The sequence below is a fragment of the Salmo trutta genome, chromosome 13 (genome assembly GCF_901001165.1).
Source record: "Salmo trutta chromosome 13, fSalTru1.1, whole genome shotgun sequence".
Taxonomy (NCBI): Eukaryota; Metazoa; Chordata; class Actinopteri; order Salmoniformes; family Salmonidae; genus Salmo; species Salmo trutta.
Window position 1 is genome coordinate 53,572,749 of NC_042969.1, and position 25,557 is coordinate 53,598,305.

At 42.9% G+C, this 25,557-nt stretch overlaps 1 protein-coding gene across 2 annotated transcripts; it reads right to left on the reverse strand.

The window, feature by feature from the left end:
• Positions 1–45: 45 nt before the first annotated feature.
• On the reverse strand, positions 46–24,056 carry LOC115206023 (transcription elongation factor SPT5). 2 transcript variants are annotated; one of them, XM_029772548.1, is made up of 31 exons: positions 23,904–24,056; positions 23,365–23,480; positions 22,967–23,123; positions 22,771–22,836; positions 22,450–22,455; positions 17,555–17,566; positions 17,305–17,374; positions 17,125–17,190; positions 16,964–17,029; positions 16,827–16,857; positions 16,629–16,697; positions 15,852–16,103; positions 15,644–15,733; positions 15,486–15,556; positions 15,272–15,377; positions 15,049–15,142; positions 14,801–14,937; positions 14,147–14,302; positions 13,875–14,021; positions 13,435–13,581; positions 12,010–12,135; positions 11,785–11,869; positions 11,493–11,603; positions 10,847–10,949; positions 10,601–10,728; positions 10,386–10,491; positions 10,033–10,191; positions 9,706–9,874; positions 3,673–3,876; positions 574–669; positions 46–450 (listed from the first exon to the last, which is right to left on the reverse strand). In XM_029772548.1, the coding sequence occupies exons 2-31, from the start codon at positions 23,449–23,451 to the stop codon at positions 310–312; spliced, it is 3,258 nt and encodes a 1,085-aa protein (XP_029628408.1). In that variant the 5' UTR covers positions 23,452–23,480; positions 23,904–24,056; the 3' UTR covers positions 46–309. The 2 variants fall into 2 exon arrangements, with proteins under 2 accessions (XP_029628408.1, XP_029628409.1); XM_029772549.1 differs by lacking the exon at positions 22,450–22,455.
• Between the last annotated feature and the right edge of the window lie 1,501 nt (positions 24,057–25,557).

A 25,557-nucleotide genomic window follows, 5' to 3' on the forward strand; every position in this document is an offset into this window, starting at 1 on the left:
TCGTTGCGTATATACAAATTTTTTATCTAAGACACCACACAGCGCAACAGTTAACATTTAATTGACACTGTACACACATAACCAAAAGGTAGTTTCTATAACAAAAAAGTAAAGCATAGACAGAAATTACAACCACAGAGCACTAAAAACCAATGGGAGTTCACTAACAGCACAAGTTTGACTGAAAAAAAATTAAACGGACAATTTTAATCTTTGATAGTGAACACCGGGGCACATATTCTGCTTGTTTTGAGTGACGCTGCTTTGCAGTGAGGGCGTGTTGTGGGCGTGAGGTTGGGGTGTGATGGCTCAGAGCTCCAGCTTGCCCAGGAAGCGGAGGTTGAGAATCTTCAGCTGGTCATCCAGCTCCATCCTGACGATGCCGTCGTCCCCGTCAATACTCAGTAGAATCCCCGTGGCCTCGCGGTCCTCCCCTAGAATCACCTTCACCTGGAGAGAGGCACCACAGACAACAGATGACACACCAAGAGCAGCCAGAGCCTTATGAACCATGCATCTGTCCACAGAGCTCTGAGTCCAGTGAAGAGGTGCTGTGGTGAGAAACAGCCTTACCTTGTTGTTCTTAGTTGGGGTGACAGGCTCCAGGTGTTCACTGGAGATGCTCACCACCTTCTCTGTGTCCTGGAGGAAGACGGAGCACATGCCACCCTGAGGAAGGAGAAGACGCATCAGGTCAATGATGGGAGTACTTGGCTCAGCACGTTCATGTTGTGTTTGATAGAACAAACTTGTCAACGTAACACATAGGTAAGACTAGTAAAAGTGGGGGGGAAATAAGACAAGATCCCCTAAATTAAACAAAACTCCAACTTGAGGGGGGGGGGCTCTAATTTAACTATTCTATTGGTTTCTAGCATAATAAAAATAAGCAATTTAGCAAAAACCTTTATCCAAAGCGACTTAACGCATACATACATACATTTTACGAATGGGCGGCCCTGGGAATCGAACCCACAACTCGTGGTGGTGTAAGCGCCATACTCTACCAACTGAGCCATAAAATGCTATTTTGTCCTGCTACAGCGGTAAATATACAAAATAAAAGGTTATTCCGAATGAAGCGAACTTCCCCACCTCTCCGTCATGGTTTAAACCAGTGACAGTTTCAGGTTGTTTCAGTCGCAGTAATCTCTTTACTCTGCCTCTCTCATGGTCTTGAGCTTTTGCTAGCAAACTCAGGAGACACAGATGGCTGTATTTCCGTCCCGTATTTCAGCCCCTTTTCAGGTGTCGATTTTTCTTTTTACAAAAAAAAAAGTCAATTTATCAGCATCAATTAATGCAAGTCACAAGAGTGTCATTACACTGATGTTATGTAAAATGTTTCTTTCTGTTCATTAAACGTTAGGTGCACTGTTTGGATACTGGAATTATTTTGGAATGGATGAACTTGTGCAGGTAGCCTACTTTTTGAGGTGATTTGTTTGACAGTCAGATGAAAACACGACAGGTTGTGTTCACGTCACATTAAAAAAGGTAATACATTTTTACCGTTAAAATACATGTCTTTACCATTAGGCATAAAAAAAATATATACTGCTCAAAAAAATAAAGGGAACACTTAAACAACACATCCTAGATCTGAATGAAAGAAATAATCTTATTAAATACTTTTTTCTTTACATTAGTTGAATGTGCTGACAACAAAATCACACAAAAATAATCAATGGAAATCCAATTTAATCAACCCATGGAGGTCTGGATTTGGAGTCACACTCAAAATTAAAGTGGAAAACCACACTACAGGCTGATCCAACTTTGATGTAATGTCCTTAAAACAAGTCAAAATGAGGCTCAGTAGTGTGTGTGGCCTCCACGTGCCTGTATGACCTCCCTACAACGCCTGGGCATGCTCCTGATGAGGTGGCGGATGGTCTCCTGAGGGATCTCCTCCCAGACCTGGACTAAAGCATCCGCCAACTCCTGGACAGTCTGTGGTGCAACATGGCGTTGGTGGATGGCGCGAAACATGATGTCCCAGATGTGCTCAATTGGATTCAGGTCTGGGGAACGGGCGGCATGTCCATAGCATCAATGCCTTCCTCTTGCAGGAACTGCTGACACACTCCAGCCACATGAGGTCTAGCATTGTCTTGCATTAGGAGGAACCCAGGGCCAACCGCACCAGCATATGGTCTCACAAGGGGTCTGAGGATCTCATCTCGGTACCTAAAGGCAGTCAGGCTACCTCTGGCGAGCACATGGAGGGCTGTGCGGCCCCCCAAAGAAATGCCACCCCACACCATGACTGACCCACCGCCAAACCGGTCATGCTGGAGGATGTTGCAGGCAGCAGAACGTTCTCCACAGCGTCTCCAGACTGTCACGTGCTCAGTGTGAACCTGCTTTCATCTGTGAAGAGCACAGGGCGCCAGTGGCGAATTTGCCAATCTTGGTGTTCTCTGGCAAATGCCAAACGTCCTGCACGGTGTTGGGCTGTAAGCACAACCCCCACCTGTGGACGTCGGGCCCTCATACCACCCTCATGGAGTCTCTTTCTGACCGTTTGAGCAGACACATGCACATTTGTGGCCTGCTGGAGGTCATTTTGCAGGGCTCTGGCAGTGCTCCTCCTGCTCCTCCTTGCACAAAGGCGGAGGTAGCAGTCCTGCTGCTGGGTTGTTGCCCTCCTACAGTCTCCTCCACGTCTCCTGATGTACTGGCCTGTCTCCTGGTAGCGCCTCCATGCTCTGGACACTACGCTGACAGACACAGCAAACCTTCTTGCCACAGCTCGCATTGATGTGCCATCCTGGATGAGCTGCACTACCTGAGCCACTTGTGTGGGTTGTAGACTCCGTCTCATGCTACCACTAGAGTGAAAGCACCGCCAGCATTCAAAAGTGACCAAAACATCAGCCAGGAAGCATAGGAACTGAGAACTTGTCTGTGGTCCCCACCTGCAGAACCACTCCTTTATTGGGGGTGTCTTGCTAATTGCCTATAATTTCCACCTGTTGTCTATTCCATTTGCACAACAGCATGTGAAATGTATTGTCAATCAGTGTTGCTTCCTAAGTGGACAGTTTGATTTCACAGAAGTGTGATTGACTTGGAGTTACATTGTGTTGTTTAAGTGATCCCTTTATTTTTTTGAGCAGTGTATATTCCCCCCATTCTGTATGGTTTGTATTGGTTACATCAAAAGGCAATGGGAGACCAAATATGAGGGATGATACAGCATATACCCCACATTTGCTATATCATTGGTCACGGACGTTACACATATACAGTGCATTCAGAAAGTATTCAGACCCTTTGACTTTTTCCACATTGTTATGTTACAGCCTTATTCTAAAATGTATTAAATTGTTTTTGTTCCCCTCAATCTACCCAAGATACGACAAATGTGTTGCTCCATCTTGGCAGTCTCCTTTCTTCCATCTACAGGCCAAAAAGGAGCCGTTACTGTCAGGAATCCAGAGTTCATTTCTACTCAAATGACTACATACCATTTTGGTTATGGGAGACAAATCCCAGAAATTAACATTTCTATACAACTCTTTTTCTTTAAAAGGCAAAGTAATGTTCCCTCCATTTCATTCCAGACAGGAAACTTGGGTAACAAAGTAGAATTTAATCCGTGAGAGCCTTTCTTCACCCCTGTAGCATCTAGGTACGTGGAGGAGTGGTGGGGTCTTTGCTACTCACCGTGACACTGCGGATGACGCCCGTCTGGTTAACCACCTGGCTGTCCAGGAAGGTGTCCTTAACGCGCACCAGGATGTCGGTGGTGACCCAGTCGCAGGAGGTCTGGTCGATGTTGGAGCCTGGGGTGTGGGGGTTGTAGCCGCCAGGGGAGGGGGCGCCGGGGGTCATGGGGCTGTAGCCTACCGGGCTGGGGCTCGGACTGGCCTGGGGTGGGACGACAGGAGAAAACAAACATCAGGCCGATGGAACTTAGATTTAAAAAGTGTTTCAACGATGCATCGTTCCGACAACAGCCAAAACACCACACAGAGAGAAGGTTTGCTTAGTTGTTGAAGCACGTGTACATACCAATGGGACCAAAAGAAAGGCAATGCTGCTCTCTGATCAGCACTCTTTTCAAATCTTTCTTTAGACACCTTACCTTTAAAAAGGAAAACACTCCAAAAATATATTTGGGTATTTTTCATTAGTACACTGTTAATACAGTCCCAAAATGTTTTGCATGCCAGTAGTCAAGTTGTCAAGATATTGGACTTTCAAGAAGCAAAGTGTCAAATCATTATGACGCAAAATGCATTTAAGCGAATGTTCTTTCTGCATGGTGTTTTGAGAAACACGTGCTACATCTTCAGCTCTTGTTGGAATGACGCGTCGTTAAAACAGACGATTTTTCCTTTTAATCTAACATAATTATATGATCACCTATAGATGCTAACAGGCCTATTGAGGCGGCTTATTCTACAACAAAGCACTAAATCACATATTTGGTATATCATCGTGCACGTTGTTACACATGTACAGTGCATTTGGAAAGTATTCAGACCCTTTGACTTTTTCCACATTTTGTTATGTTACAGCCTTATTCTAAAATGGATTAAATAGTTTTTTCCCCCTCATCAATCTATGATACCACATAATGACATAGTAGGATTAGAAATGTTTGCAAATGTATAAAATAAACCCTCCCTCCGGAAATATCACATTTACTTAAGTATTCAGACCCTTTACTCAGTACCTTGTTGAAGCACCTTCGGCAGTGATAACAGCCTCGAGTCTTCTTGGGCATGACGCTACAAGCTTGGCACACCTGTATTTGGGGAGTTTCTCCCATTCTTCTTTGCAGAACCTAACAAGCTCTGTCAGGTTCGATCGGGTTCAAGTTCGGGCCCCTCAAGGACATTCAGAGACTTGTCCTGAAGCCACGCCTGCGTTGTCTTGGCTGTGTGCTTAGGGTCATTGTCCTGTTGGAAGGTGAACCGTCACCCCAGTCTGAGGCCCTTAACGCTCTGGAGCAGGTTTTCTTCGAGGACATCTTTGTACTCCGTTCATCTTTCCCGTGACCCTGACTAGTCTCCCAGTCCATGCCACTGAAAAACATCCCCACAGCATGCTTCCACCATGCTTCACCGTAGGGATGGTGCCAGGTTTCCTCCAGATGCGGTGCTTGTCATTCAGGCCAAAGAGTTCAATCTTGGTTTCATCAGATAATCTTGCTTTTCAAACTCCAAGTGGGCTGTCATGTGCCTTTAACTGAGGAGTGGCTTCCGTCTGGCCACTACCATAAAGGCCTGATTGGTGAAGTGCTACAGTGATGGGAGAACCTTCCAGAAGGACAACCATCAACACAGAGGAACTCTGGAGCACTGTCAGAGTGACCATCGGGTTCTTGCTCACCTCCTTGACCAAGGCCCTTCTCCCGATTGCTCAGTTTGGCCGGGCGGCCAGATCTAGGAAGAGTTGGTAGTTCTAAACTTCTTCCATTTAAGAATGATGGAGGCCATTGTGTTCTTGTGGACCTTCAATGCTGCAGAAATGTTTTGGTACCCTTCCCCAAATCTGTGCCTTGACACAATCCTGTCTCGGAGCTCTACGGACAATTCCTTCGACCTCATGGCTTGGTTTTTGCTCTGACATACATTATCAACTGTGGGACCTTATTTGGGGCGGCAGGGTAGCCTAGTGGTTAGAGTGTTGGACTAGTAACCGAAAGGTTGCAAGTTCAAATCCCTGTTCTTCTGAACAAGGCAGTTAATCCACTGTTCCTAGGCCGTCATTGAAAATAAGAATTTGTTCTTAACTGACTTGCCTAGTTAAATAAAGGAAAAATAAATTTTGACAGGTGTGTATCATGTCCAATCAATTGAATTTACCACAGGTGGATTCTAATCAAGTTGTTGAAACATCTCAAGGATGATCAATGGAATGCACCTGAGCTCAATTTTGAGTCTCATAGCAAAGGGGCTGAATAAATAAGGTATTTTTCTTTTTACATTTACACAAATTGCTAAAATCATGTTTTCGCTGTGTTATTATGGGGTATTGTGTGTTGAGTGAACAGGGGGAAAATAATTTGATCCATTTTAGAATGAGGCTGTAGCGTAACAAAATGTGGAAAAAGTTAAGGGGTCTGAATACTTTCCAAATGCACTGTATAACATAATTTTCTCTGTTAGATTGACTGGAAAGGTTCAGAGGTCCCCACAGAATAAAAGTTATTACTGTATTCCGGTTCACAGAATAAAAGGTGTTAGAGCTGCATAGCAGAGCGTGTCACTGAATGTCCCTGTGTTTCTACAACAGGAAAGATGAATGGATCAAACATGGCTCTTGTGCTGCTTGTGTGGAGGGCATGAACTCTCCCTTGCGTTACTTCCAGATATGTCTGAAACTACGCGGGCGCTTCGATATTGACCGTTCACATTCACAAACCTAACCTGCCTGTTTCACCATTACACATAGTCAAACCTCTTGTTAACGGCTTTTATCCTGGCTAAGCTACCTGTTCTATCGCCCGTTATTCAGAGCCTTGGAGGACGCAGGCATAAAGCCCTCCTGTAACCAGTCTTATCCAGTAGGTAGTCACTATCACCTTGGGGAAGGGTTAAGAGACATCTATAGGCATGCATTGTGGGGTTTACAGAAACTAAATTACAATGCTTTTCATGTACCATTATCTGGATGTACAGACTGAGACATGGGGTGGCAACGTAGCCTAGTGGTTAGAGTGTTGGACTAGTAACTGAAAGGTTGCAAGTTCAAATCCCTGAGCTGACAAAGTACATATCTGTTGTTCTGCCCCTGAACAAGGCAGTTAACCCACTGTTCCTAGGGTGTCATTGAAAATAATTATTTGTTCTTAACCAACTAGTTCTAAACTTCTTCCATTTAAGAATGACGAAGGCCACTGTGTTCTTGGGGATCTTCAATGCTTCAGAAATGTTTTGGTACCCTTCCCCAGATCTGTGCCTCGACACAATCCTGTCTCAGAGCTCTACGGACAATTCCTTCAACCTCATGGCTTGGTTTTTGCTCTGACATGCACTGTCAATGTAAGGAAATGTGAAAAAGGGACCTGAATACTTTCCGAATGCCCTGTATATTGACACAATAATTACATAAGCCTAGACTACAGTAGCCTAAAATTAGAACTCAATTGTTGAACATGAAATTGATTTCAAAATATAGGCATAGGTAGCCTACTGCATTTATCTTTTAACGCAGTCATCCCAGTTTGCATTTTAAACATATTTTTTTAACTTTCACTTGTTTGAAACATTTGTGAAGACATTGCAACTTTGTATATGTAGTCAACTTCGTCCTGGGAGTTACCGGCGTTCAAAAAGACAGATAAAAATCTTGATTCTATGTTTAGCGGAGAACTGAGTATAAAGGTGCTGTTGGAATCGGCTAAACTTTGAACATTGAGATATTAAATAAATGATAGAGACAAATCCTTGAATAGAAAGAGTTTGTAAAAAGCCAGAAGGCTTTGGAATGTGTTTGATGGAGGAGAGGAGAGCGATGTGTTGATATAGGGAAGACAGATGGATATCTGTGGGTCAGGAGGTGAGGGGTGAGGTCAGTTCCCCTTAAGGGAGTAATCAGGGTTGCTATCTGGTCACCTTCTTTCCTGTGGAGCCATAAACTGTAAAGAGGAGTGTCTTAAGTAGGATGCATATAAACTGTGATGTCTGAAATGTTTAGCTGTCCGTTTTCAGCTGTACAGAACCTTTGGGAAGAATAAACTTGGTTAAAGCTTCTCTAGTGTCCGCGGGTTATTTACTCTGAAAAATAAGAACCTAACAGTGCCAAAGGGCAACAAAGCATCTGGACCACTACAATAGCTGACGCAGTCAGTAAATAACAAGCATTTTAAGAGCAACTTCAATAACAATGGTTATGAGAAGCAGCTCGGAGATTAACGTTGCGCCTACGGAGGTTCTGATGAATTTAGCAGATTAGCCTCCAAACGTGTTTGATTGTAAAACTTTTTTCCCCCCAACATCACAGATCTGGGGAAGGGTACCATTGTATAAACCAACAGCACTAAGTCTTACTAGTATGAAAGGCAACACTTATCACACTGAAAGCTAAAACAGCATATTGCAACACCCTTAAAGAGAAAGACATATGTCTGGGAAATAATATGAAGTGTGTGGCAGGGCTCGACATTAACGCTTGTCTAGAACAAGTAAAACATTTTATTTTTATAAATAAAATGGACAAGAATATACACTAAGTATACCCAACATTAGGAACACCTTCCTCATATTGAGTTGTACCCCCCCTCCTCCCCCTAGCCTCAATTGGTCGGGGCATGGACTCTACAAGGTGTCGAAAGTGTTCTACAGGGATGCTGGCCCATGTTGACTCCAAAGCTTCCCACAGTTGTCAAGTTGGCTGGCTGTCCTTTGGGTGGTGGACCATTCTTGATACACACGGGAAACGGTTGAGCGTGAAAAACCCAACAGTGTTGCAGTTCTTGACACAAACCGGTGCGCCTGGCACCTACTACCATACCCCATTCAAAGGCACTTACATGTTTATTCATTCCCATTCACCCTTAAAATGGCACACACGTAATCCATGTCTCTATTTTCTCAAGGCTTAAAAATCCTTCTCCCGTTCATTTACACTGATTGTGACATCAATAAGGGATCATAGCTTTCACCTGCTCAGTCTGTCAGGGAAAGTGTTCTTAATGTTTTGTAAACTAAGTTAAAAAAAAATTTAAAATGTAATCTACACTATCAAACAATTACTCAGATGAGAATTTGATCAGAGAAGCCAACATTGGAATACGTCACCCACCTTTAATCTGAGCAGATGCAGTCAGTATTTATAAAACTGTTTAACCATAAACTGAATTCTTCAAAACCTCTTTTGTCATTTTATGACACGTCTTGTTTCAAAGAAGCTTAGCCTAGCCAAAACACAACCATAGAAAATAATTCCCTCAACATTTATAAACTATTCATGTGTCATTGAAACCAGCACCTCTTATGTCCTATTGGTGGTTCCACAACTTTTTATAGTCCAGTACCCTTTCAAACAATCAACCTCCAGCAACGTACCCCCTCTAGCACCCCTCTCAAATGTTGTTTTCTGCCATCATTGTAAGCCTGCCACAGACACAGACACACTATACGATACATTTATTAAACTTAAGAATGAGTGTGAATTTGTCCCGGCTCGTGGGAAGAAACAAAGAGCTCTTATAGGACCAGAGTACTAATAATATAATCAATAATTTTGCTCTTTATTTAACCATCTTACATATAAAACCTTATTTGTTCATTGAATTTTATGAATAACTCACCACAGGTTAATAAGAAGGGTGTGCTTGAATTATGTTTTTTCATGTTCAGCGGTTGTATGAATTTTATATAGACAAAGTACTAGGTTGTAATTGTTTCAATATTTTTATAGGCTACCAAGGGTGGCCCACCATCCTCCAGGAGAGCCTTAAAGGGGCAGTGTTGTATTTTGAGACAGGCTTGAATATGCAAAGAAGCCAATGGGCAGAGTGTAGTCTACATTTTTCTATCTTTTCTCTATGGTAAAAAGACAGTAATGGATTTTCTTTTTTAAAGTAGTTCCGGGCATCATACAATGATGTAGAAATGGTGTTACAGACCATTTCTCTTTTTTTTGGGACAAGTGACTTGAGCTTTCAGACAAGTAAAATTAAAAATCAACATCAGTCCTACTAAGTGGCTAAAAAAAACGTATGTCAAGCGTGGTGGGTCTTACCTGGTATGCCATGGGTGAGGGGGTGGGGTGGTAGCTGGCTGGTGAGTGTGTGTTCTGGTAGCCCACTGGGCTGGGGGCCACCTGATGGTAGCTCTGGGGACTGGGGCTGGGTTGGTACGAGCCCTGTGGGGAGGGGGCAGTGTACGGCGAGTACTTTTCAGTGTTGTACCTGAGGAACACACACACACAGTCAGTGGACTTGGCTAGGACGGAGAGAATCAAACCCACCTTGAGCAGTTGGTCGTCACTGTAAAAAAGGGGCCTAGAGACATTGAAAAAGACAGCAAACAGACAATGGAATACCGTGTGTGTGTGTGTGAGACTCACATGGCTGGGGTGCCTGGGGTCTGGGGGTTGTACTGGGGATTGACCTGGGGCGAGGGCACCTCTGGGTAGCCAGGGGTCTGGGGGTTAGGCGTGCCCCCGTAGCCCTGAGGGGACGGCGAGGGCTCGTCATCATAACCAAACTCAAAGTCATCGTCCGCCCTGAAACAAGAGGAACAGGTTAAAGGCTGTTTCCAAAGCTATCCTATTAGGAAAACATTTTCAGGATCTGTAGAAAGTACAGAAAAATAGCTGTATTAACTTTGACAACTCTTGACCAGGCAAAAAAAACCTTATCAACCATAGAATGCTGAGGCACTTTCCCACATTTAGTTTTTTCCCCACATGTAGCCTACCTGGACGGTGTGTTGGGGTTGTTGGGGTCCCACGCTCCGCTCTGCCCCGGCGTCCTGCTCCCATCATGCAGCGGGGTCTGCGAGCCGTAGTGAGGTGTACGGCTCCCTGTGGGGAACAAGGATCACCACAATGAGAATAGTTATATTGCAGGTCATAGATATATATTCTGATTGAGGGCCATAGAGGTATTTTCTTGGTGGGGTGTCTCGCTCACCATCGTGTAAGGGGGTCTGAGAGCCATACATGGGGGTACGGGAGCCTGTCCCGTACATGGGGGTCTGGGAACCGTACATGGGAGTGCGTCCGTGGGTGGAAGTCATTCCTCCATGCCTCTTGGCTCCCCTGAATGTAACAAAAACAAGTCAACAGTAATTAACACTCTAAAAAGGTGAACTATTGCATTAATATCACTGTGTTCACAATATATCATTGTAATAGATCCCTGATGATGTGAACGAACATTGTGGTGAGACGCTGTCGGTCCACAGAGATGGTCTGGCATGTCGAGTGCAGCTCCACTCTGGCTGTCGACTCGGTGGCATCCTTCACCACTCCAATGTACCCTGGGAAATAATAGCACGGGTTAGGCCAAAAGATTCCCTATTGAGAATGATCCAAGTATTGAAAGTTCAACACACACGGTGCAACAGCATCTTCTGCTAAATGTGTTTATTGTTCATTCTATGGCAGAGGACAACCCTATCTGGTTCACATGTGACCTGGTTCGGTCCTTTTTCTGCATTCATAGCAAGAAAATCCTACTTGTGTGCATTCACATGCCTTGAAGTCATTGAGAACGCCGATTGGCTAATGGCAAACAAGCTGGGTTAACAATAAACTAAAAGTACAGCTATTAAGGTTGCAAAAAAAAATAAAAAAGTGTTCGAAAACGTTTTGCTGTTGCATTTAAGTGTCAAAAATGCTGTTATTGAGATAATTTCAATAGTATGTTACATCAGATTTTAGCATGTGGGAGAAGTGAGAGCTTGGAGGTGATAGACGAGTTTCCCACTAGTAAATACCAGATGGAGGAGCATTCAAGTAGATTTCACCCAATTGAATGCTGATATTTACACATTTCCGAGATGTTATGAACACAGCATTACCCTTGTATGGTCCCTGGGAGATGTGGACGGTCTGTCCAATCAGGTCGTTGTCCCTCCTGCCCCGGCCACGCCCCATCTGTCCACCTCCTCCACCACCCCTCTGCTGCTGGCCTGAAGGAGAGGACAGGAGTTGTGTAATGCCTGTGGTCTGATAATTGTTATTTAGTGTTGTATCCTGCACTAAGCAACTGTTTGCTAATGTCTACAAATCAACAAAAGGCAGTGTAATACACAGTTTAGGGTGAGATTGGGATTAAGATCGCATGCGCTCTGTGAGCTGTACTCCACTCACCACCACCACCTGGATGCATGGGGCTGCTGATACTTGGACTCTTAGGAGCGAAGCCTCCCACGGTGAAGTTGGTGACGTCTCGAGGCTATAGCCAAAGAATGGAAGAATCAAAATGTCAACAACAGCTCTGATGGTTCCCACTGGAGAAGGTTAAGAGGTAGCTGATGGCATAGATGGAAAACTTGAAAGTGATGTGATGCAGTGAGAGCTAAATGGGAGACTGACCTTGGAGCCCCCGGCCAGCACTACGTGGCGTGTCTTGCAGACGAACATGCCCCCATTCTCCACCAGCTTTTTACAGTGCAGGAAGGCAAAGCCTCGGAAAATGTGGCGGATCTCTCCCTCACGCCCCTGGCAAACAAACCACACCACTAATAACATACACATGCTAAATCGCACCTTTGGCAAACCGAAAAACAGCTAGAGATAAGCAATATGGCCTAAAACTCAACATACAGTCCCATTCTGTGCATGAAAATAAAGTACCAGTCCAAAGTTTGGACACACTTACACATTCAAAGGTTTTTCTTTATTTTTTTACATTGTAGAATAATAGTGAAGACATCAAAACTATGAAATAACACATATGGAATCATGTAGTAACCAAAAGTGTTAAATTAAAATATATTTTAGTGATGCACCGGCGTTAAACTAGACATCGGGCCAATACCGATGTTGGCATTTTTAGCTAATGTCGGCCGATTCCGATATGTTCACCGATATATCGTGCATCCCTAATATATTTTATATGGAAGATTCTTCAAAGTAGCCACCCTTTGACTTGATGACAGCTTTGCACACACTTCGCATTCTCGCAACCCCCCCAAAAAAACCTGGAATGAGTAGTTGTGTCCAAACGTTTGACTGGTACTGTACGTCAAAGCTCTTCAAGCCGACTTACCAATTTTGTCAATAGGGGTTGAGTCCAGACTAATTCCGTTTACTTTTCCATTCAACGTTTTGTTTTTCCTGGTTTCAGATGTAATTTTTGTCTCAAAATCAACATTGTAATGTTCTAAGGCCACAACAAGGCTTATACGAAATCAGGAGACCACGTTTGAGGTCTGGGGAAAATTTAAGGAATTTTCATTTTTGGGTGTAGAGCCACTTCAAATTTAAGTGTACACCAGCAAGAGACTTGTACGGTTAGCAGTGTTTCTATAGCACAAATGTGACTGCAGAGTTTGCTAAACAAATCACCACTGGATTGATGCAAACAATCATGATTATTCTGCTAGGTAGGCTACTTTGTAGTTAACATTTAAATTGAGAAGGTTTTTTGGAAAGCCTTTCCATCTACCAGAAGATAGCGATGATGCTAATGATAACTAACGGCTACACAAAGTGGTAGGTAGACAAACGCGCACACAGCCCGAGGCAATTCCACGTTGTCTCTTCAGAAAGTTGAAGGAAACTAAGAATCACTTATGCATTTTGTTCTTGATTATGATCATCTTAGGCAAATGAATAAATGATCTAAGTTCAATACATTTAGTTGATTTCCTATTAAATGTAATACATTTTTGAATATTGTTTAATTCCATGATTCCTGTCCACATCGCAGAATTTATAGGGCCCTACTAAAGCTGGAGTTGAGAAATACATTTATGAGTTTAGACCTATAGAAAGCAGAACTCTGGTGAATCTTACCGAGTGTGGCCCGTCGATGACCTTGACGATGTCTTTGACGTGAATGTTGTTCTGCTCAGAGTCCAGCGCTACAGCAAAGCGGTTGTCTTTCCGCCGATTCACTGCCTGGTGACGCACCGTCAGCACCTTGCCGTGCATGTTGAGGACCTGGGGAGAAGAAGAGGAATACATGTGTGAGTACTTAAGGAACGCTCAGGGATTTAGGCTTGACTGTCTCAATTTAATAGACATTACACTGTGCCAATTTTAAAATTGCGCAAAAACACTCAAGCTCCCATTTCAAGAACAGATGGTGGACAAAACATCTCTCCAGCAGGCACACAACAACGACTCCAAGCCACACACCCAATCTCTTGTAAAATAACATTTATTTTGTCCTAATCTGAACCTGATCATTTAAGTGGAAATGTATTTTGGGGAAGAGTAATATGAGTGCCAACCTGGAATGTCTCTCTCTCCAGCCTGACAATAACTCCCACGGTCTGGGGGTCCAGTTGGACCAGCTCCCCCCATTCGTGCTGGCCCCCGGCATCTACCCCTGATGCCGTCTCAGAGCACAGTTGCAAGTCCCGGGGCAGGACCTTCAACTGCAGAGCACACACACCCCCCCCCGTAACATTGATAATGGTTCACTGAAGTTACGTAGGAATGATGTAAAATATCATTATTTAAAAAAATAGATGTCCCAGTTCAATAATGTGACGTTACTTACCTCGTGCATGGTGAGGTCTGAGAAGAGGATGACAAAGTTCTCCTCCACGCGTACGATGAGGCCGGTGTCGCCCTCGTAGCGGCCTGCTATCACCTTGACGTGGTCACCCATACGGAAGTACTTCCTCAATTCATGGGCTGGGAACTCCAGCGGATCCTGCACACAGACCACACATCAATAACAAACCATTACTTTGTATCAGTGCTAATGAGAACAGAACACAGTGTCTGGGAATGTCTGGCCGCCTCATGTGAACGTTTTGATCTCGTAATTCTATCCGTCCCACATTTTTGGGAAGCCCCATTTCTTCATCATGCTGTGATGGGAGTTAGTTCTCTAAATTCCAGTTTTTGTGGCTTGACTAATAACTAACCACATTATTCCTACGCAAACAAGAATCTGGTTTGTGATCGCTTGACCCCGGGTCAATGTCTTTGGCTTGTTTTTAACAACAAGCAGACTGAATATCTTACTTTAGGGCCTGAGAACATCTGAACAAAATTCTGCCGAAAATCAGCAGAACATTATGTACCGTTTTGACAATTCTAACCAATGTGAACCTGTTTCCACACAATTTGACTTTAGGCCCAACTCTAGTAGGACAAATCTGAAATGTCCTCCCAATGTCATTGTCTGCTTGGTGCTTGTCATTACCTTCAGGTCCTCATGCTTGGGCATGATGGTGATCTTGTTGCCATCCACACTCAGGATCTTGCCCTGCAAGTTGATCAGCTCCCCTTCACACACCTCCACGTTGTCCCCGGCCTGGAGGTTGTGCTCACGCTCTTTACCTGTGGTCACATAAGACATGTCTCTTACAAAAGCAGATGCACATAAATGAAAACCAGAAAGTAAATACCAAATCTCATATATCCTGAGCATGCTTTAGAAGTGGCTGTTACCTGCGGTTTCAGTCACCACCTCCAGATCAATGCCTTCTGGCTGGTCCTCAAACTTCTCCAGCTCTGACAGAGTGGGTTTCACTCCTTCAGTGATCTATAGATCACAATAAAGAGACAGCCATGGGTACAGATAACTAAGAACACTTTTCAGCCCCATTTTTCACTATAGGACTTTCAACAAATGGTTAATAAAAACAGTGTTGAGGCAACGTGGTCGTCTTACCACAGCAGACATGGCAAAGCTCTTGAAGAGGAACCCTTTACGGCTGTAGCGGTTAGCTTCAAATATCATGAAGTCTCCATCATGGCTGACATCCCCACCAAGTGACCTGGAAGAAAACACCATCAGGAAGTAACCGAGGCTGCGATCTTATCTATTTAGGACAGTGTAATCAAATCCCCAATAATGATAGTCTTCAGGACATGTTTCATTGTACCTGATCTTTTCTGCATCGAAGAGTCTCTGGGCTGGTCTCTTGAACTTCTTCCGCTTTGCAAACCAGTCTTTCTGGGAGACAGACAAGAGGAAGAGTGTCAGGGGATATCAAAGTTGAGGGTGGTGAGTAGCCCATAACAGAGTGCTGGCGTGTCTTACCATGCTCATGCGGGCCTTAATTCTGTCCAAATCTATCCTGGGAATCATCTTCAGTGATATCGTGTTCTGACTGGGCTCCACATAGTCCACCTAAAAGGAGAATACATGTATGTTCCAAGAATATGGTAAGGATATTTACCTTTGTCTTCAAAATACATTTTCATCAGTCTTCACAAGTGTTGACTTCCACAATGTGTTTCAAGCATACCTGGGCAATGTCATCTTTGTAGAGGCCTCTCTTGAGTCGGACCCAGGACTTGGGCTTGAGGTTGGTCACCTCTTTGACCACCTTGAGGACGTCTGTCATCTCCTTGATGGGAACCATCTGCTGGTTCCAGAAGCCCATCCTCAGGTTGCCTATTCCGTCAATTGCAGCCTTGACGTGAGTCTGCTTGTAAGACTCCACATAGATGTAACCTTTGACATGTTCGGGAGCCACTACCGACTTAATTTGGAGGGGCTGTGTAGAAATGGAGTATAGGAAACCGTTTCACAGGTTGTCAAAGCGCACACACACACATATACATACAATATCAAGAGATCCATCATATAAAACACTAAATGCAAACATTAGCATCTTATTACATTTCAAATAAAATCTTATTAGGTCACATGCACCGAATACAACAGGTGCAGACCGTACATACTTACGAGCCCCTAACCAACAGTGCAGTTTCAAAAAATACAGATAAGAATAAGAGATAAAAGTAACAAGTAATTAAAGAGGAGCAGTAAAAAAATATATATACACAGGGGGGTGCCGGTACAGAGTTAATGTGTGGTGCCACCGGTTAGTTGAGGTAGTATGTACATGTAGGTAGAGTTAATTAAAGTGACTATGTATAGATGACAACAGAGCGTGGCAGTGGTGTGAAGCGGGGAGGGGGAATGCCAATAGTCTGGGTAGCAATTTGACTAGATGTTCAGGAGTCTTATGGCTTGGGGGTAGAAGCTGTGAATGCAGAAAATGAGGGCGGGGACATACCGTGTCTGTGAATTGATAGGCAATGAATTTCCTCATCAATGCGATGGCAGTTGCTCTCTCTTCTCCAATCTGTAATGACAAAATGCATGACATAGGCAAAATTACTAAAAAAAAATAAATAAATAAATAAATAAATAAAAAAAAAATGTATTGTGTGCTGAACTTTAGGATGTCTACACAAAAATATAAGCTCCATACCTTACACTTGACCGTCCAAAGATTAGGATCCCTTTGAAAAAGAAAATACAATACCAAGAACATTGAGATTATGTATATATTGGATTGTTGTAATGCACTAAAAATCCATTCCCCATCTCGGTGAAGGTGATACATACTTGACACCAGGGAGCAGCTGCTGCTGGGTGATGTCATCAGACAGTTCCTCAGAACCCCCAAGAAAACTAGAGGGAATCAAAAACCGATATTTCAGTCAAAGGGATAACCGGTAAAATCAATGTTGAAACAACAATTAACAGATTACTGTGAAAATGCTCACTCATTTCCTGATTGCTTGGCATATTTCCTCATGTAATATTCACCCAAGGCCTCTTCTCTGGAATCTCTGAAATATCCAAACATTCAAATGTCAGACTTCAAGAACACAGCTTTGCATAGTATCAACTCGAACATTAATGGAAAGAAGCCTATCCACTCGTAGCCCATAAGAACACATTACCTCCAGAGGTTCTGCAGCCTGCGGGAGCCAGAGTTGTCCTCATCCAGGACCACATGGTCAATGTTGGACACTGAAGAGTAAAGCAGACTCAGTGAGCACATTAGTCACACAAAAAAACAATTTAAATGTATAAGATTGAATGTAAAAGTTCAAACAAGTGGTCCTTTAAAGAACCTAATCTGTGTACACCAATGTCTAGCCCTAAGTGGCAGGTGGGTCTATTTCATACTGGAAGAAGTAAAACACTTACCCTCCGCTTCCTCTGCTCCGGGCCAGGCAGGTTAAGGTAGAGGGAGAAAAACACATTAAGAGCCAAATGAGATTGTCATACACACACAGCAAAGCGATGCAGGGGCAGACAGGAACAAATGAAAGGAAGAAAAAAATGTACATGAATGATGGTAAAAGACCAAATGGCTCATGAGACCATGGATGATTGTAATGTGGGTAATTGTAATGTGGATGCTTATGAGTCTTTGTGATATGGCTGATTGATGAGCCAAAAAAAGCTTAAAAACAATCAATATCAGTTAGCTAAATCACACATTAACTTTCTTCTAGCAGGTAGCATTTCAGGCAAATGGTCACACTTGGTTCACTCTTTGATCACATAAGTGCCTAGAACCCCATGGTCTGATTACTTACTACAGATAAGGTTGTACATTTTGGGTAATACTCAGAGGTGGAAACTTTCCGTGGGAATTAACGGGAATATATGAAAATTAATATTAATTCAATTTAAATGTAGATGTTTTTTGCATTGGATATATTTACCATATGGAGACAGAAACAAACCTTTTACCTTATCTTAAGTAGACAATTGCAAATAATTGAATCCTTCCAATAGAAATAAAAACAATTTAGTTATGAATTGAACTTTAATTAAATGAGTTGACTCATCCCGAGACGATTTCACTAAAGAACAAAAGAAAGAGAATATTGAATGATCCATCGCATCTCTGTAAAATTATCGTTTCTGGACTAAAGCTTTAGTTGTCTTCCTCTCAGGCTTCCATGTCTTCTCCCTGGACCTCCTCAAAGTCCACCTCTTCAACATCAGACTCTGAGGCCTCATCTTCACTGTCACTTTCCAACCTTGTTGAGGATGGCTCGTTGTCAGGCTCAAAAAGCCTCAAATTTCCACAGATTGCCACCAATTCTTCAACCCTTATATTGGTCAACCTGTTGCGTGCTTTGGTGTGTGTGTTCCCAAACAAGAACCAGGTGGCTGATGTTGGTGGGATTTGGAGGATGATGAAGACAATAGGGGAAAGAGCCTCAGATCCACAAAGTCCCTTCCACCAGGTGCTGATGAGATATGTTGGCACAACGGCCATATTGCACCTCCTTCCCAAAGCCCTTGCTTGGAAGTGCACTTCACCAGACTGCCAAGAACCTTGCCCTCATCTAGGCCAAGGTGACGAGACACGGTAGTGATGACACCATAGGCCTTGTTGATCTCTGCGTCAGACAGGATGCTCTTGCCAGCATACACGCTGCAGCGTGTGTGGGCTTCAGGCAGAAGTCTTCGTGATTTTAATGTATTTCAGAACTGCTGTTTCCTCTGCTTGGAGCAACAGTGAAGTGGGCAGGGCAATACGGATTTCTCCTCTTACATCTGCAAGCAGAGTCTGAACATCAGACAGGATGGCATCGTCTCCCTCAATCCGTACAATGGCTACTGCTATAGGTTTCAGGTGTTTCAGGCTGCTTACCACTCTCTCCCAAAATACATCATCCAGGAGGACCCTCTTGATGGGGCTGTCCATATCGGCAGACTGTGATATGGCCATTTCTTGGAGAGACTCCTTCCCCTCCAGAAGACTGTCAAACATGACGACAACACCACACCAATGGCTGTTGCTGGGCAGCTTCAATGTGATGCCCTTATTCTTCTCACGTTGCTTGGTGAGGTAGATTGCTGTTATAACTTGTTGATCATTCACATACCTAACCATTTCCTTGGCTCTCTTGTAGAGTGTATCCATTGTTTTCAGTGCCATGATGTCCTTGAGGAGCAGATTCAATGCATGTCTGTCACCAGTGCAAATACCTTCTGTGGTCCAAGGTCATTGATGACCGCCTTCAGCTCATCTGCAATGTAGAGACTGGTGTGTCTGTTGTCCATTGTGTTGGTGCTCTTGTAGAATACTGGTTATGGGGTGGAGATGTAGCTAATGATTGCTTGCCCATGAACATTCGACCACCCATCAGAGATGATTGCAATACAGTCTGCTTTCTCTGTGATTAGCTTGCCCATCACTTGAACTCTGTTGTACTCTGCATCCAGCAAATGAGTAGATAAAGCATGTCTAGTTGAACGGGTGTATGCTGGGCAAAGAACATTCAGAAGTCTCTTGCAATACACATTGCCTGTGAGCAGAGGTGAACCAGTTGCATACACAGCTTGAGCAAGACATTCATCAACATTTCTCTGACTACGTTCCTCCATTGAGTCAAAAGAACTTTGGATTCCAGGAGGACCATGAGCTGTTATCGATATGGTGTCTGATTCATCATTTTCACCTCGAATAGAAGTAGAGGGACTTTTGTCAGAGCTTTCTTGTTGAAGGCACTGAGGGAACTTTATGCACTTGGCCAGATGATTCTGCATCTTTGTTGCAGTCTTCACATGATTTGGCACAGTACTTGCAAATGTACACATTTCCTTCTACATGAGCTGCAGTGAAATGTCTCCACACATCAGATAGTGCCCGTGGCATTTTCCTGTAAAGATTACAAAAAAATTGTAAAAAAAATCAAATACAATTCCATGTACAGATAAATAAATAGTTAAGCAGTTAGATTAAATGACTCCTTTGTAAGATACATGTTTTAAAATGAAACATGTATGGAAACAGGTGAATTAACACTCCTCAGTTAGCAGGCTCAAGCAAGCTAAAACCCACATGGTAGCAAAAACTACCTAGCAGAAATTGTTAACAAGTTAGAAATCATTTAAAACACTGCTGTAGGCAACTAAACTCAGCAAAAAAAGAAACATCCTCTCACTGTCAGCTGTGTTTATTGTCAGCAAACTTAATGTGTAAATATTTGTATGAATATAACAAGATTCAACAACTGAGACATAAACTGAACAAGTTCCACAGACATGTGACATACAGAAATTAAATAATGTGCCCCTGAAAAAAAGGAGGTGGGGGGGGTTGGGTCAAAATCAAAAGTAACAGTCAGTATCTGGTGTGGCCACCAGCTGCATTAAGTACTGCAGTGCATCTCCTCCTCATGGACTGCACCAGATTTGCCCGTTCTTGCCGTGAGATGTCACCACACTCTTCCACCAAGGAACCTGCAAGTTCCCGGACATTTCTGGGGGAGAATGGCCCTAGCCCTCACCCTCCGATCCAACAGGTCCCAGATGTGCTCAATGGGATTGAGAGTCGGGCTCTTCGCTGGCCATGGCAGAACACTGACATTCCTGTCTTGCAGGAAATCACGCACAGAACGAGCAGTATGGCTGGTGGCATTGTCATGCTGGAGGGTCATGTCAGGATGAGCCTGCAGGAAGGGTACCACATGAGGGAGGAGGATGTCATCCCTGTAACGCACAGCGTTGAGATTGCCTGCAATGACAACAAGCTCAGTCCGATGATGCTGTGACACCACCCCAGACCATGACTGACCCTCCACCTCGATCCCACTCCAGAGTACAGGCCTCGGTGTAAAGCTCATTGCTTCGACGATAAACGCAAATCCAACCATCACCCCTGGTGAGACAAAACCGCAACTCGTCAGTGAAGAGCACTTTTTGCCAGTCCTGTCTGGTCCAACGACGGTGGGTTTGTGCCCATAGGCGATGTCTGGTGAGGACCTGCCTTACAACAGGCCTACAAGCCCTCAGTCCAGCCTCTCTCAGCCTATTGCGGACAGTCTGAGCACTGACGGAGGGATTGTGTGTTCTTGGTGTAACTCGGGCAGTTGTTGCCATCCTGTACCTGTCCCGCAGGTGTGATGTTCGGATGTACCGATCTTGTGCAGGTGTTGTTACACGTGGTCTGCCACTGCGAGGACGATCAGCTGTCCGTCCCGTCTTAGGCATCTCACAGTACGGATATTGCAGTTTATTGCCCTGGCCACATCTGCAGTACTCATGCCTCCTTGCAGCATGCCTAAGGCACATTCACACAGATGAGCAGGAACCCTGAGCATCTTTCTTTTGGTGTTTTTCAGAGTCAGTAGAATGGCCGCTTTAGTGTCCCAAGTTTTCATAACTGTGACCTTAATTGCCTACCGTCTGTAAGTTGTTAGTGTCTTAACGACCGTTCCACAGGTGCGTGTTCATTAATTGTTTATGGTTCATTGAACAAGCACAGGAAACAGTGTTTAAACCCTTTACAATGAAGATATATGAAGTTATTTGGATTTTTACAAATTATCTTTGAAAGACAGGATCCTGAAAAAGGTATGTTTCTTTTTTTGCTGAGTTTATTTACTAGTTAACAAAAAAATAATGTATGTCATAAAATATATTCACCCCACCCAGTATTGTAATCAAAACTTACCAGAAAGCATGTAGTCCTTGGCTCAGACAGTGTAGTAGTGTTGGCTCAATAGCATCTCATTAGCATGCAAGATCTTGAGAATCAGCTGTACATGTGATGGAAGAATGCACTGTGCATGCAGAGGGTTGCAATTCCATTGAATTGGGGATAGTTTAACCAAAATATGCCACAAGACCTAGAATTGCCTTATGTGTATCCCACCAAAAAAACATTCACTGTTACTGTTATAAGATCACTTTTTTGAGGAATTTAAGCAAAAAATCCCAGGCTTAACTTCCGGAAAGTTTCCGACCCTTTGCATCCCTACTGATAAGTCATAACTCTGCCGGTGTCAGGTTAACATACCGTCCAACAACATTTCTACAATATTTTCCTGACTAGTAAATAGGTCACAGCTGTCAAATACAATATACTAATACAGATTACCTCATACAGGTAGCCTCAGTTATTATAGGAGATCCCAATAATGCATTTGCCATCAGTGCTCCTTAAGATTAGAAATGTAGCAGTATGAAAATGTGGGTGGAGTTATAACAGAATGTGACTTATTGAATGAGAGATAACTAATCCACTTAATTAGATACAAGGAAAACAGACAGCAGAAAATCTGGAATTGATTTACCGTTAACTGAAGGAGGCATGCACAAGAAAAGGAATTATTAGCACAGGAAGAACACTCACATTTACTCATTTTGGCTTAAATTTGTTGATTGTATTTGTAATGCTTCCCGTCCCTTCCTGAATCCAAACAATACTACAGACAAATCCGTCATGCCTAAGCATCTGCACACCACCCATAGGAAAGTAATTTTCTAATAATTTAAAATTCAACAAAGTTCATGAACTCGGTCCTCATCAACAGACAACTGCCCCAACGTTGTTCATATAGAACTTCCTCTCAGGTATTAGATATCCTCAAACATGGCCCCATGTGTGACCTTACCCTTCTCCAAAATATCCTCCGCGCCTTCCTCCCACGGGTCTTCATCTTCGTACTCATCATCCACATCTAAACAAAACCAGAGGGATAAGTAACGTTTCTTTCAGATACATTAAAACTAAAACGTGTTGGTGACCAAGAACATGTTGACAACTATTCTACACTGCAATGGTATTATTAGAGTCTAGATTTGTCTTACCGGCTTCATCTAAGATGAAACCTCCATGCCTGGGTTTCTTTCTGGGACGGTCATCATCATCCTCTTCCTCCTCTTCGTCATACTCCTCATCTGCCAAGTCTTCCCCTTCCTCTTCTGCTGCCTTATCACTGCCAGATAAACTTGCCTGGCCATCTTCCTATATAGGGGAAAACATTCAAACCACTCACAAGTTATGTCAATGCAGTAAAACGTGCAATGTCAATTTGGAGCCAGTCTAGGTTTGTTAGCATCAATTCTGATACAGTAGCAAATTGAGGGCAATGCATGCACAGGTGCATCTGTTCCACCACCTACCCATTCACACAGTACAAGGCTTTGTGTTGTTAGTTAGCATGCAGACATTAGCCAGAGCCTTGTTAGGTAGCTAGCTAGCTTACCTCTGCCTCATTTTTATCCACCTCCTCGGCTTCGCTGCTTTGTTCACTCTGGTTGTCAGAGAAGTCGCTGTCCTCACTGTCCGACATTCTTAGACACGGGGTCTCCTCCAAAGAGACTGAGTTGAAAAGCACAATGATTTTAGTTTTCTAACTAACGTTAACTGTTAACTTAGTTCAGACAGTCCTTGTTTGGGTGAGACTGAAAACTAAATGCTATCTAACACTGACTGTATTACTAGCTACATTATCTACCCAAAAAGCTGGAGAAAATATGTTTCAGGATAATACGCTAAGCTACATTATTCTCTAACAATGCACATTATAGTTAGTTAGCTTATTACGATAATGTAACCACCGAAACCATACAGAGAATGTACAATGTTGATAGCTAAAACCGAAAGCAAGGCCTAGTATAGTAAGTTAGTAGCCTCAGGATCACGCGAGCCCGCTAGGAAGCTAACGTTAAGCTAGCAAACAACCCAAATGTACAAGAATATTTTGATAAATACATTCCAAGCATAGCTAACGTTATATCTTACCTTTCTAAAACACGTGTCTTGGTTTGGACTTAACTAAAACAAAAATATGCTAGCCTTCCAATTTTCCTTCGAAATTTGGAAGGCAACGAACCACATTCTCGCGATGGTTTGAAAGAATTGTTAAAGTGGTGCAGTCTCATTAAATATGTTTACATCAGTGGTCTCATATCCCAACCCATGTCCATAACAGCGTACCTGATTTCTGGCTGTAATAATAATGGCGAAGGTACATGAAGATGACGGCCCCCATATACTTACCACAAACGCCTCATTTGCTAAATTCGCCATTTGTACAGTGCTCTCCCAAACTTTTTTTGAATTGTCATTATAATGCACCTGATCCAAATTCTAGCTCCAATATTGCATAAATTTGAAAAAAACTAAAAAGTAGATTGTGCTGATTTATAGGCACATTGAACCATAGTTTAAAAAGTATGTGGATAGATAGTGCTCAAAGGAATAAATCACATCGGAATTCCTCCATCTTTATGCACCATAGCGACTTGAGATACTAGTATTTGACTCTATGCTTACCAACTGTTTAAAAAAAACTTTTTTTGTGGTATCATTATGTTGTTTTCTTTTTTTCCACATAGCCTAGTGATACTACATAAAAAGAGGTACACCAAACATTAGGTAGCCTAGGCCTACTACTAGTGATGGGGGAAAAATCGATATTACAATGTTTTATTTATTTTATATTCTTGCTAGGTAGCTTTAGCTAGCACTAGTCGGCTGTACCTGCACCCAAACTCTGGTATTTTTAGTCCTATAGCTTGTTCTCCATCTTCTTTTTAAATAGTGAACCAACATGATTTCAGCACTTTTATTTCCATGACTAGCTAGTTTCCTTCCAATTGTTGACAGATTTTCGTGCAAATATTCAAAAATCTGCATAAAGAAAATATACGCATTTTCCCCACCAGTGGTGTTTCCACCAGGACTTGTTGCAGAGAAGAATCTGTAGATAAATCATTGAGTGATGATATAGTGCACACAAAATGTACTTTTTTGCTTCAATGTGTTTCCATCACATTTCAACTCCACTAACAGTTTTGTTTAAAAACAGTTGCATTAAATAGCAAATGTGCCTACTCTGGTCTTGGGACATGCACCATAGCAGATACAGTGTGGTTAGGCTCTGCTGGTAGGCTATATGAATCTACATGATGTGATTATTATGGATAAGAGCGAAAAAGAAAAAAAAATTGTCAACATGATGAGATTATTATAGATAAGAGCAAAAATATTTGTATTTGTCAAACGGCAGTAAAGCATCGATCATGTCACCAGAATAAGACCCTCGACATTCACCACCCTGGGAAGTTCATCATAATTTATAACTTATTATAGCCTAATAAACAAAAAGATCCCTCCATGTCAAACGAACAAAGGCATTTATAAAATTGTTCCTTAAATCCCTGTTTCCATCACAGGTGTCAAGATTTTATTTTCATACAGTATGACTTAACTCAAGCATAAAAACTGGATGGAAACGTGGTTAGTGAGCGAGATCGTTTTTATTTGTCAAATGGCAGTCAAGCATCGATCATCATGTCACCAGAATAAGACTCTGTGAAGTTCAACATAACATAGGGCCTATTTCATCTGTATCCTAATAAACTGCATGCTTTCACAAGTCATACTGAAAGGA